The sequence below is a fragment of the Lycorma delicatula genome, chromosome 1 (genome assembly GCF_047948215.1).
Source record: "Lycorma delicatula isolate Av1 chromosome 1, ASM4794821v1, whole genome shotgun sequence".
Classification (NCBI taxonomy): domain Eukaryota; kingdom Metazoa; phylum Arthropoda; class Insecta; order Hemiptera; family Fulgoridae; genus Lycorma; species Lycorma delicatula.
In genome coordinates, this window is record NC_134455.1 from 193,798,811 (window position 1) to 193,813,431 (window position 14,621).

Genomic DNA, 14,621 nt, shown 5'->3' on the forward strand with positions numbered 1-14,621 from the left:
AGTTTTATTTATATAATTTTTTATTCTTTGCTTCATAAAATAAAGAAAATTATTCTCACTGTTTCAAGTTATTTTTAAAAAAAATATTTAAACTATTTTTTTTATAATTTTTGTGGTATTGACTGCTGTGATCATTATATTCCAATATATACCAACGTTATTCAGTGGAACTGCACACAGCGTTATTTAACTCGTCAATCAAATAGAACTTGTTTTTTAAATGTGGTATTAAAGATGATTTTGTACTAGACTGGCACATTATCCTCAGTCGTCTATGAAATTCTAGTATATAATAAATATCTCTCAAATATAAAATAACACTTATAACTGAAGACAGTGTTCAGTTTTTAACATCCTAAATTCTGTGTACTTAGCTTTGAGTCACATAATTGTTTGAATAACTGTACTATGGCATTGACAGATCCAGCCAGGAAGGGGGTGACCACCTCCCACAAACCTATTGTGTAGATTTAGTGGAAATGAATACTAATAAAATTCACAATATGCAGTCACAGACACTTTATTGTCACAATAAATTACAATAAAAAATCCTGGACTTACACATAAGTTTAATACAGAACAATATTTAAAACAGTTTAGCACAGGAAACATTTACTAGAGCAGAATTGTGTAATGTACTTCTATTATTAGGATAAGAATTAACGTTTTTACTACTGTAGTAGTAATAATCCTTTTACTACTGTAATTCATTCAAGAAAATGTAATGCAATATGTCCATATTCATCAATAATATGGCTATTTATCATTGTAGTTAATATATTTATTTAACTAATAAATTAAGACAACCCGTTTGGGAACCGAGTGAATCTCCGCCAATAACTTAAACAAAAGGGTGAAAAAAAAACACAAGAAAACAACAAATGGTAGTTATTTATAGTAATGGTTAAGCATCTTATGAAAGATCGTGATTTTTCGTTCACTGAAATACACATGCAACATACTAAAATACACATCGTTACTAACATAAACATGATGTATGTTTTTTTCTTTATATAAAAGCTAGTTTTACTATAAAATATTCATTAATTGACATGTTTACTACATATATTCACTATTTTCTCAACACACAAAATGAAACTGCAACTTATTCTTCTCCAACAGCAAGCAAAAGTAGGTTTCATTTTTATTTCGTCAGATGGCGCAGACTACAATCTTTTTTTAACCTCCGGGACCACCGTTAGGTATTGTTTCAGAGGATGAGATGAATGATTTATAGCGTGTGTGAAAATGCCATGCCTGACCGAGATTCGAACCCGGGACCTCCCGATGAAAGGCCGGATGAAAGAACGCTACCATTCGCGCCACGGAGGCCGGCAAGGCTTCAGTTCTATGTTTTACTCTTTTTCAATGAGAAAAATGATATAGCCATGTTTCCGTCAATATTTCGTCAGCTGACGCAAGTTATCAGGGTTTAAAAAATACTACGATATGTATCAAAAGGTTATGAAAAATTGTTTAATAAATTATACCTACAAATATAATAGACCATGAATATAATATAATAATTATAAATAATAATAATAATAATAAAGGTAAAATTATATGTATTATTGTGATGAAAGGTAAACACAGCAAAATTACGTTCAGCTGGTGTATGATTAGGTAATTTCCAGTTAAATGGAAATAATAAATTAAGGTTACATCGAAATAATTTTCCTTATGATTAATTATATAAAAATTGGTTAGATTAAGCAAAATAGAGATGCATTTAAAATTAAAAGATTTATATTTTCTGGGTGTTATTCTCTATTTTTATCTTTTTAATTTACATTTTTTTGCATAAAAATTTACAACAAAGTAAAATTTCCGAACAAAGCACATTGTGATTACACTAGTTTCAGTGCATTTTCAAAATTGGAACAGTAATAATTTTGTATTTACGAATTGAAAATAATCGCAGTGTGTGTAGCAGTGAGTGTAGCGGAAAATGAAATAAGTGTTTTACCGGGAAAATCGGTGTTTTCGTTTTTGAAGAGTGTTTTTTGTTGATATCGGTAGACAATGACGGATGTTACGGGGGGGGGGGGAGAAATCGAATACTACAATTGTTTTATTAAACTGATCTAAAAATATTGTGTTTTATTTATTTTATGTCGTCACATACCTCATGACGAAAGTGAACGACACCATAAATTTATCTAAAAACATTGCTCTTTTTAGTTATGGTTAATACATATGCACATATATATGTACAAACGTCGTGCTGAAACTAGTCAAAATGCATTTTAGTCGATTGCATTTTACGCAATCTACTAGTCGATTTCATTTTATGCAATCGTATACGTCAATTCCTCGTTAAATCTATCGAATCGTATACTTGGGTTGTGAGACTGAATGCCAGTTTTCTCTGGATAGTATACGTTGAACAGTACGTAATGAACGGTTTTCCGTTAAGTTATGGAATCGTATACCTACAGCCAAAACTGAATGCCACACACTAATTTTCTAAACGGTTATTGAAAATCATTACATTACGTTTAAAAAATACATTACTCAACAAAGAAGAAGCTTTTGCAACTCAATCAAATACATTTATCATTGTTTGCAAATATTAGTGTTTGAATTTATGAAAATGAATGGGGTAGATTAATATGAGCAAACGGTTTATATTTATAAATTGTGATTAAAATTGCATATTTTTAAAATTATTATTTTTTTTTTTTTTTAAACTAATTTTAATTATTTTAACAAAAATAACAAAATAATAAAAGTGTTTCATTGTAAAAGTGATAGTGAATCTCCTTACCACCCCCCTCTCACTGAAAAAAAATAATTTTAGTAGAAAAGAGGCACAAAAAATTGTTTTCCTGAATACCAACAAAAACAGAATGATATAAAAAAATGTTGAATAATACAAACACTTACAGTGTGAAGGTATCTCTCAAAATAACAATTGTTCGCCCTGAATCAGAAAAAAATTCATATATAAAGAAACTGAAACAAAAACTTTAAAAAATTCATTCATCACAGTGCTGTTTCAATTATAAAATAATAAACAGCAAAATAAGGTTGCTCTTAATGATTGAGTAGATTACTAGTTTTTTCTAAACCAGTTTTTTGTTATATTTTGAGATAGTGAATTTTTGTAATCTGTTTCAAGTACCTACACAACTTAATTTATTAAATATTTTTTTCTCTACGTTTGAAGCAAAGAATTGTGTTTAAGAGAAGTTTTAAAATGCCAAGTAGTCTTTGTACATCATTTTTTTTACCTTCACACTGTGTGTTTTTTAGGGATTTGTATTATTTAACATTATAACTAACTACCACTTTTTAAATAACTTCTTTTTGCCAATTTTTGTGTGGCCACTTTTTTTGTGCCACTTTCCAACTAACTTTTTTTGGGGGATGATAAGGAGATTCACTAATATTTTTACAATGAAATTGTTTTTTTGGAGTTGTGATTTCATTTATATATGATAAATTTTTTTACAATTTTTGTTTTCGTGTGCAGCTTTTTACCTTTACAAATCTCTCTACCACTAGATTAACCAAACTGGATGTAATAATTCGTAGCCTACTATTCTAGTTCCTCACTTTACCATATTCTGCCACAAGATGCCATTTTCATCAATTCATCTTAATACATCTTGATTTTGAAGTTCATCTCATTTTTTACAGCTTCCTGTAATACTACATTCCATCTATTATTTTCTTATGATGCTGTTATCCTAAGGTATCTTAATTTTATAATCACAAAAAAGATCAAAGTAACAAATAAATGTAAAAAAAAAATATTAAAAGTTTAGTTGTCATCGGTTGAAAACCCCAATCAAATACTAATAAAAATACAAAAAAAATAATCTACATCAAAAAAAAAATAAAAAACTTAAATCATTAAGAATAAAACCCCTAATGAAGATTTACATTCATTATAAACTTAAAACTAGATTTGAAAGTAAAGATCAATTTTTTTTTAATTTCAGAAAAAGTAAAGGACTAGTTTAAAAAATTTTAAGTAAGATTAAATCAATAATTATCCTGAAATTAAAGAAAAAATTAAAAAGGCTGTTAGGTTTTTAATTGTGGGTTTCCATGATTTTTTGAACCTTTGATTTCTTGTATATCATTGAAGTTGAATGCAATGAAAATTTTAAGTATATTTTAGTAAAGAAGTATAGTTACAGCTTAAGTATAGTTTTACTGATGAATTAACTAATTTTAATTATCTTTTTAATACAAATTAATGTTTTGGTTGCAGGCAAACTATAGGTTTTGTACTAAAAAGATAATCTGTTTTCCTCATAAGTAGTTTGTTAAATAGAGTAATAATCATACTACAAGTACATCTATGAAATGTCAGCATTAGATAGCAGCTTCTAATCCAAAGTGGTAATTTCTTGAAAAGTTTTTATTTTTATGCATCATAAAAACAGTTAATAATTCATTGCTAACTAAAAATAAATTAATGAAAAAATTATTAACTATTTATTAATATGAATAATAAACATTAAGTATCCCAGAACTGAGAATGGAAACCTTATTTTTTCCAGTTCATTAATCATAGTACTAATTGAACATGAGCTATACATTTCCAGGTCTTCTGATAGCAACATTAAACACATCTCAATATAATAAAGCATTGTCCTCCACAAAAGATTTTCTACCTTGTTTTTATCTATCTATTTTTGATGTTGTATCACTTCATCCATCCTTTATATTTTACTACCATAACAAAATATCTCTAGTATTGTCAGTTCCTCATCTTTATAATTAATTTCTCATTATCCTTTTTCTGTCAGATTTTATTACTTTTGTTTTATTTTTATTTATTTCCAAATTGGATTTCTCTCCCAATAAACCTTTGCCACTCAATATTTCTTGAAACTTATTAACTTCAGTTATCAGCACATTTTAATATCTTAATTTTTTTCTCTGTGGATAATAACTCAACTCTAGGTGCATCTTCTTTAGGGCTATTAGCTATATGCTATAAGCTTCTTCCATGAGTAAGTTTGAAAGTAAAAAAAATAGACAACATCCTTTTCTTACTAATTTTTGGAACAGAGTTTTACTATCATCATCTTCTACTCTTATTCTACTGCTACCTGATTTTAATACAGATTGTATAAATTACAATATAGATTATATAAATATATACTTTTCCAACAATTTATTTAACCATTAAACCAATGCACTATGTATGCTTTGGACTCCAGACCACCTATGTTGGATCTAATATGTAAATGTTGCAGTAACTTCATAATGAAGAACACTACTATCTGAAAGACTGTTCACAGTTTAACCATTTTATTAATATGAATCATTAATATTCAGTATCTCAGAATAGAGAACCTTATTTTTTTCAGTTTATTAATCATAGTACTAATTGAACATGCTGTATATATTTCTAGCTTTTCTGATACCAGAAGTAAACAATGTATTTCCCCCAAAATGTAATAATTTAGTGAGTAAAAACCCTTCGTACGATCAGTTAAGAGTAGATTTTATTTTTACTGTCTTATACAGGAAAGTAAAGGAAGTATTGTGATTGCAAAAAATGTTGGTTCTCAGATTTCAATGGAAATAAACATTTTGATCATCCCATTTTGACTAGTTTCAGCACGATGTCTGTACACATGTATGTGAGCATTTATCTCCCATAACTAAAAAACAATTAGTAGGATATTGAAATTTTGGATTTAGGACTGTTGTAACATCTAGTTGTGCACCTCCCCTTTTGACTGCAATCGACTAGACCAAAAGTGTCCACAAAAAGCCCAAAATGTAAAAAATTTGGATTTTTTACTTTTTCTTAACTGCAGTAATAAGCTTTCATTGAGAGCTTTTCCATGATGTATCATAAGTGGTAATTATTTTCATTGGTTCCAGAGTTACAGTCAAATAGAATTTTAATTAATTAAATATTTGGATCTTACAAGAGGAAGGTACATTAGTTTAAATCCGACTTCATCTCTTCTTTTTTAACTTTTTTTTTTCAATTTAAATATATTGATTTATTAATAATTATTAACCTCTGATTGTAAAAAATTTATACAAAAAATAATTCAGTAATAAAAAAATATCAGTAAAGAAGTAAAATTTTATGTACTTATAATTTTTTTAAATGTGTGTATGTAATTTAATAGGCATACAAGGAGATCATGTGGGGTCCACATCAAATTTTTTAAGGTTATTGTGATGCAAGGTAAGAAGATATAAGCAGCTTAAGAGCATAAGATGTAAGCAGCTTATGTAAATTTGAGCTTACAAAAACATGTTGGAAGTTAGCAAGCACTGAATTGTTTGTAAGAGATGATCATAACCCTGTTTCCATATATTTTTCAGACCTTTGAAAATTCGATCAAAATATTGATTTTTGTAATCGCATACAATATTTGTAATTTTTAAGTTAGTTTGAAAATTACTTAAGTGAAAGTTATATTTGCGATATACGTTCCAGACCCTTTTGATAAGTTTCCTATATAGACCAGTGTTTGACGGTTTTTCGCTCAGAACTCTTTCGGACAAAACTGATGGACGTAAAATTTGGACAGTAATTGGAGAATAACTCAAGGAAAAGAACTTAAATAGTGCCGATGTGAGCTTTTACCCTGGGGGTGGAAATTGTTACATAACAAATAACGGCATAAATTGGAGTGAATAAATTCTAAACAAAAAATGTTCCATAAAAAATATTTTGTAGTCAACACTTTTTGAGTTATTCGTAATTGAAAAATGTTGATTTTTCATTCAACCATTGAACGATTTTTACCGAATAACTCAAAAATCTTACGTTTTATCGAAAAAACTAATATTAGCAAAAATTAAGTTTGATGAGATGAACAACAAAGAGATTGTTTTTTTGTTTTATTTCTGTTGATGCAGTACCAACCGAGTTTTGCTTTGTTGAAGGTAACTTTTTGTTCACCGAAAACTGAAGTCGAACCTTTCAACGTTAAATAACGGAAAAACGGAAAAGTTTTCGAGGAAAACTTATAGGATATTTTTCAAAGTACTTGAAAAGACCTTTAAAATTAGCTTTGATTAAAGTGAGCGTGAAAACATAAAATTGTAACATGAAAACATAAAATTGTAACATGAAAACTAACAGTTATGATCAAAATAATATGGTTGTCTCGTCTTCTTGGAGAAAAAATCAGCAATAAAACAAACGACTTTTCCGCAAAAATTGAAATGAACGTAATGCTTATACAATTTACTTTCTACTAACAATGTGTTCTAGACGTTTGACCGATTTGAAATGCCTAGATTATAAAAAAACGTTGATTAAAATTTGAAATTTGTTTTTAAATTTCTTAAAAAATTTTATTTTTTTCACTATAATTCAAAAACCAAAGAAAATACATAAAAAAAGTCACAGTACAAAAATTTAGTTTTTTTACTGATTTTTTTAATTTTATTTCTGTAGAATAAAAATTGATTGAGATTGTGGTTGCATGGATGAGAAATGAGAAACAAAACAAAGCATACGTTTCATAGAAGTTTAATTTTGCAATACTTGTGGATATACAATATTTTTTGTTTTTCCACTGTCTACGTAGATATAAAGGCTATTTGGTTTGCCGACTCGGAAACACGCAACATACAGTTGCCCATGTGAGAAGCAATCCGCATCTAAATCTAAACCACACAGTTCTAAAGATTGACCTTGAGCTTTATTGATTGTGACTGCAAATGCCAATCGAATTGGGAATTGCAATCTTTTAAATTAAAATGGTGTATCGGTCGGGATTATGGGTATTCGAGGAATGAGGACATCTTCACCTTTGAAAGGCCCCGTTAAAATCGTTGCTTCCACTACGTTATTCATCAATTTCTTAACTGCAAGTCGCGTGCCGTTGCAGAGTTTTGGCTGATTAATATTCCGCAACAGGATAATTGTCATTTTTTGATCGAATCGTTGCTAGAATCAATCTTATGAGGAATGTTTTCCCAGTTCCTCCTGGCGCATCCAAGAAGAAGGTCCCCCCAACTCCGTCATTTATCATTTGCATTATGCGATCATAAATGCCTTTCTGTTCACGTGTTAATTTGGGAATGTTTGATTGGATATATGACTGAAGATCACCAATGTTGCAACTCTGTTCACGGCGTAAATCCACATCAAATGAAGCAATCGCAGCTCGGGTAGGTGCTGGCATTCTCAATTGACTAAGAACTTTATTTGCAATAGCTAAGCACTTGATAAATATCTTCAATATTTATCAATGCTTCGTTGTAACTGCCTTCTGTAAATTCCATGGTCATATTGGTATTTTCTAGGCGTACTCTATGCAAAATATCCTCAGCCATATGCGATCGATATCTTTCCCATAACTCTGTGGCAGATGAAAGGAAGCAAGCGGTCAATATAATTGCGAATAATGCGCGAATTTGGTTTGGATGTGCAGTGTTGCACGCGTCATTAATACATATATCCCACTGTTGGTTGTTTTCTAATAAATTCAGAGCTTGGTGAAAGGCGCAGCTCAATCACGACACGATCACACAAAAGTACCTCGATTAATGTGAATATTTAATTCAGATTGTATAATAATCTGAATCAGATGCAAGTGGATACGTTTTTTTTTTTTGTTAATAAACAATGTAATTGGGAACAGGTATTGTTTCACATGTGACTGCTGTTGTGGTTAGCTAGTATGGCGAGTGTTCCTCTCAGATGGTGCGGACACTGGTACACAGCTGACCGTTAAAAAAAAACTGTTTTCTCGCGGTCGCGGGTATGTGACTGATGCGAAAAAAAGATAAAAACAATCTTTGATGCGGGTTATATATCGTGCGAAAATTTGGCTCAATCGGTGCAGAACATTTTGAGTTTTTGAAGCGTACACAAACGAACTTAACATTTTTATATATAAAGATTTGTGGGGTGCTAAAAAAAGCCCTTAAGTAGTGCGAAAAAACACATCATTTTAAATGCTTACAAAAGCACAATAATGCTTACAAATTACAGAATAATCAAATGGCGTTGATTTCAGATTTTAATAAACTGCTAACGTAAGTAGAAGTTGTGCTACTTCAGTGTACAACGTGATTCTCGAGTATGAATCTACTAATGAATTACGGTCACCAAAGAAAACAAAACCCCGCAGGTCAATTGAAAAAAAGGTGAGATTTTGATAAAAACGCGATTCATAAAAAAATTACACGAATTTGAATTATTTAGAATAAGTTTAGCGGTGTATTATGTCCTTTGGAAGAGAATTCGGTTATTGTCTTCGACAACGCTTCTTATCATTAAACGAAAAGAATTCCAGCCGTGTTATAGAAAAACAATGATATCAAAATGTGGCTTGGTTCAAAAGGAATAATTTTTGAAGAGGTTTAAGTTAATGTTCAATCATTGCAAAGGGTTTCGCGTATTAAAAGTAATTATAGTCCGTATAAAATTGGTTTGACACACAACGCTATATTGGTAAGTCGTGTTTTTATTCGGCTCCTAACGAATATGTTTGCCAGCCTCCGTGGCGCGAGTGGTAACGTCTCGGACTTTAATCCGGTGGTTCCGAGTTGGAATCCCGGTCAGGCATGGCTTTTTCATACGCTTTAAATCATTCGTATCATCATCTGAAGCAATGCATAACGGTGGTTACGGAGGTTAGAAAAAACAAAAAAAAAACTAATACTTAGTTGTGGTGTGGTTTCAGTGTTACTATTTGTGAATTTTGTTCTTTGCTTTTACATAGCAAAGAACGCTAAATGACCAAAAAACGATTGTTTGGTCATATATATGTAAAAAAATAACCTAACAAAGAATTTGTTGGTCATTATGTAGGGATATTATTTTCTGTGTCTTTGGTTATTTCGACTTTTTTTGTTTGCATAGTCTAAGTCTATCTGGGCTATAAGAAAGTTGGGTGTTTTAATTTACTTACTGTAAGTCATCCTTCTTGGTGGCTTTTCTTTTTGTTTTGGTGTTTTTTTTTTTTTGTTTTTTTTCTAATAAAATGCAGATGTTTTAGCTGTTAAATATAATTCAAAGAAATTTGTTACTTAATCAGTTGTGATTTTGTTTACATTGGCAACGGCCATACGGGCTCTTTGTGATTGGTCGTTGTGTTTGACAGCGGCCATCTTGCATTGATCTAATTGGTTTTCCTTTGTTTACATTTCCAAATTAAAAATGTACAAATAAAAAAAATAGATAGATAGATTTATTAAAAATAGATGAAAACAATCTTTGATGCGGATTATATATCGTGCTAAAATTTGAGCCCAATCGGTGCAGAACATTTTACACAAACGAACTTAACATTTATATATATATATATATTATATTATATATTATATAGATGAACGTATAGGTACGGGAAGAAAAGTAATTTGCACACCATAGGCGAACACCTGCTGATGGATGATAGAACTTTGCATTGATGTGTATAGGTATATTGTACTTGTATATACGTGAATGTATATCTCTTATATGTAGTCAGTATTTTCCAAAACCGAAAGAATAAACACATGGTGGTAGTTTTTAATTTTAAGTAAACATGATTGTTAATTTTAATCACAAGGCCGGTTTATAAGGTTTGGGACATTGCAATAAATTAAAAATATATATTTAAATCCCTAGATATTTAGAGATAAATCCCTACAGATTTTGATTTTTTGAGTTTTATTTTTGCTAATTCAGAACCATTTTGTATTTACATAAGAAGTTTGAAGCCTTATTTATTTGCACATTCGTCTAATGTTTTAATTTTGATTTTTTTGTTATCTTTAGCAGGATAACTAAATTGTCTGCAAAGGTTAATATATTTACATTCAGAAATTTAAATTTTGTTCTGATTTTGATGTTTTTATCAATTTTTAAATTTTGAATTTGTTTATTACACTCTCTGATAACCTTTTTATTGCACAGTTAAAAAGTGTTTGCGATAGAACATCCTTGCCTACACCTGCTTCAATTTTCAATTCTATATTACCATTAGTTTAACTTTTTTAAGTGTCTAATAAAACATAACATATTTTTATGTTTAAAATTTCTTTTGTTTTGTATTGAGATCACTACATGATCCATCTGAAGCTCTCCTATCATTGGATTTGGTAATTTGAAAGTTTTGAATTTTTTATGGAATTTCCTTAGTTGGAATTAATCATAAGTAAAAAGTTTCAAATACATTAATTAATCTTTTTCTGTTTTTTTTTTCTGGGCTAAATGTTCACCTATTATATTTTTATCATCATTTTCTTTTTTATTTGAGCATTGAAGCCTTTTACTAATTTTTTAATGTATTTTTCAATTTCAACTTTTTTTATATTATTTATATTCAATTGTTAAGACAAATAATCTGTTATTCAAGGATTTAAAGTTTATGATGCTAAATTATTAATTTTTTATTGATTAGAAAGGCTGTTGTGAACATTTTTAAATTAGAGTGAGCTGATTCTGCTGATTTTCAGTAGTTTCTGCTGATTTTTCTTTTAAGATTTGTAGTTTTCATACTAAAATAATTTTCATCTGTAAATCTAGGTTCAGTGTACCTACTTTGGTTAATGAATTTGCCAAAACAAAGTAATTCTAATAAAATATTTTCTTCTGAAGTTTTAATTTAATTTTTAAATTTGAATCTGTTTCCAGAATTCTTCAACAAATCCATTATCTTTTTGTAACTGACATCGCAAAATTTGAGATGGTCAGTTATGCACTTTTATCTGACAGATTGGCACTTTGCAAGTACTTTTTAACAAAAGCATTTCCAAAAGATTTTACAATTTCTTAACTTTAAGATAAATAATTTTTTTTTCTAATTAATTATGCTAATATAATTATTACTATTAATATCACAATGTTAAAATTCTACTTAAATTATTATTAAATTTGTTGAATATTTTTTTGATTATATTAAAACTTCTACAGTTTTTTTTTGTTTTTAAAAGTTCAAGTTTGAGGTAGATTTCATACATCTTAAAGATTAATACAACACACTAGTACATTTAAAAAAATAAAGTGTGGTTCAAATAAAAGTTGCATAATAAAAATTTAACATCTTCAAAGCTCTCAAAAGATACACTAAAACAAAGTGTTTCTTATTTAATATTATTTATTACATAACAGATGATGTTTATAAACTGTGGTTACTATTGGTTAACTTGCGTGAAGGCTAAATGCCCAAATATTGGTCCAGTTAGTCCAGTTGTGGTTACATAATATATAGTTACAAATCGATTGAAATAAATACAAAATTTTGTAAACTTTTACATTTTAAATAATGCATCATAATTTATACTAGTAGTAGTAATAATAATAATAATGTAGATATATATGTAAGATAGAAATTTATTTCTTTAAAATGGTTATTTATGAATTATTGAATGTAGGAAGCTTTAGGTTTGTATTATTTTAAATGCAATTTAAATTCAGTTTTAATCATCATTTCATAAATTAATTTTTTAAACGTGTTATGCAAAGTATTTTAAATTTTAATTAACTAAAAGTAAACAATCTTTTTTGTATTATTTGTTTATCTAGTGGAAAAACTATTTGTTTATGTAGTGGAAAGTATCATTATTTAACAGGACTCAAAATCCAGAAATTATAGAGATTTAAATTTTAATTAATACTATTATTAAAATAACCAAACATTGTGTATATGTGTGTGTGTGTGTGTGTGTGCATGCACAGGTGTATTTTTTGTTTACACGAATACATTACATTAATAATGAAATTACAAAAATTACTCTGCTTAAATTTAAAATGTAAACATATTACCCACTTGTAATAAAAACTATGAATCAAGCAGAATATAGAAAGAGCATGTTTTTCAAACAGAAAACTGTAAGTTGTAAGAAAATTAGCAAACATAGTGACAGACATATTACAAATATTCATATCAAGTATGTAGCGATTGTTCAAAACATTGTTACAAAGCAGCTGCTTTGTTTTACAATCATTAGAAATAGATCTTATTTGAAAATTATGTATTGTTTTTACACTACTTTACTGTTTTACTTATCTTCCACTTAATTTTTTATCAAATATTTATTACTGTATTTCATTAACGATCAATTTTAACAGATTTACATTGATGGTTTTACAATTTAGAAAGGTGTTGCTATTGTTATTTCTACTATAGGAGCTACCTTAGACGTCATCGTCGCTTAGAAGTTAGACAAGAACAAGAAAGTGAACCTCAAATTGAAGAAGTTACACCGCAAGACATACTTAGCTTTTCATGGCAGATTTCTAAGGGCATGGAATATTTATCAGATATGAAGGTAAAAGAAATTAATATCCAAAATTCTTGGCATATTTATTTTTTTCTAAACATACCACCATCTATGAACATCTCTTCTCTAAAATAGAAGTTGTAAAAATACAACACTGAAAATACAGAATAAAACTGAAATAACATAGTGATGCTGAAATACACTTTGATTGTTTATTTTGCAGCCGTTGTTCACTATTAGCATAATTATATTGGGATATTCAATCTACTGTGAAACAAAAATTAGTCTGATTTTCAACATTCAAGTTTTGGGGACAAACATTTTTTGATAATGCATTTTAAAGAAATGAAATTTTGGCCATAATCAATTTTTGGTTTAAGGATAACAGCAGAAAACAAAACTGGGAGTAAATTAATATTAAATGGATTTTATGAATAATCTTTGAGAGTTTAGGTCCACTAATAACTTTTCAGTATTAATTAAAATTATTAATGGTAATAACATATTTAACTGATTTTTACCCAAGTTTGGATATTTATGAGTATTTCCAAAGCTGTAGCAATATACTTTGTGAGGATACTGAACTGCTTCTCAAAATACAAAAAAAGTGAACAATGAAGATAGTGTGTAACATCTTGTTGCATTCACATGATGTTCCAAAGAAATTTAAATAAATAATACAAAATGAATAATTTTAATAATAAACCAAACCAAATTTAAACTGAACAGGGTATATCTTATGGAAATATATATGAGTAGATCATTCTTCCAATCATATGCCAAAAAAAAAAAAATAGGAGAATTCAAAATGACCTTGCTAAAACCTGAATTAAAAAAAATATTAAAAGCAAGGAATAATTTTAGGTGGTTGAGGAATATAGTAAAATGTAAAAACTGCTAAAACATTTTTTTTTTTTTTAAGTAATGAAAATCAAATACAATAAAGGCTCCAAAAAAGATACTTCCCATCAGCTGATGAAAACCCTGACTCAAATATTTGCTTAACTGTTACTTAATAATGATCACTTAAAGTGATTGAACTAGGTTCATTGAAGCATCCCTTACACAAAAGAAGAAATTTAAAAATCAAATATAGGTTCTTACACAAATTTAATGCCGGCTAAATATTTTTAATAAAAATCTGGTTAACTCTTAGAGTAACTGAAGCGTTGTGTAGAAGTAGGGAACAAAAATTATTAGGCAATCTTCTTTTTTTATTAACTGAACTTCTATGGCAGAAAGAATTTCTTTTTTTGGTTGGACACTAGGATGACATTGGAGTAATGCTCAATATGACTAGATTTCACATAGTTTATTGTTAACGGGTGATCACTAAAATATTCCCTTGGAATATGTGTGGAAATAGTGTTAAAACACAAGCACAGGCTTTCTATTCCAAAATATAAAACTATATTGATACCATTCTTAAATTCATTATACCCACAGTTTTGCCATGTATGCATTAT

At 28.6% G+C, this 14,621-nt stretch overlaps 1 protein-coding gene across 1 annotated transcript in view; it reads left to right on the plus strand.

Annotated features, from left to right (window-relative positions):
* The window catches only part of Ret (protein kinase receptor Ret oncogene), a 387,727-nt gene that overhangs the window by 353,873 nt on the left and 19,233 nt on the right, over positions 1-14,621 (plus strand). The window contains exon 16 of the mRNA XM_075354801.1: positions 13,062-13,203. Within this exon, the coding sequence (XP_075210916.1) occupies positions 13,062-13,203 (142 nt within the window). The remainder of the gene's footprint in view (positions 1-13,061; positions 13,204-14,621) is intronic.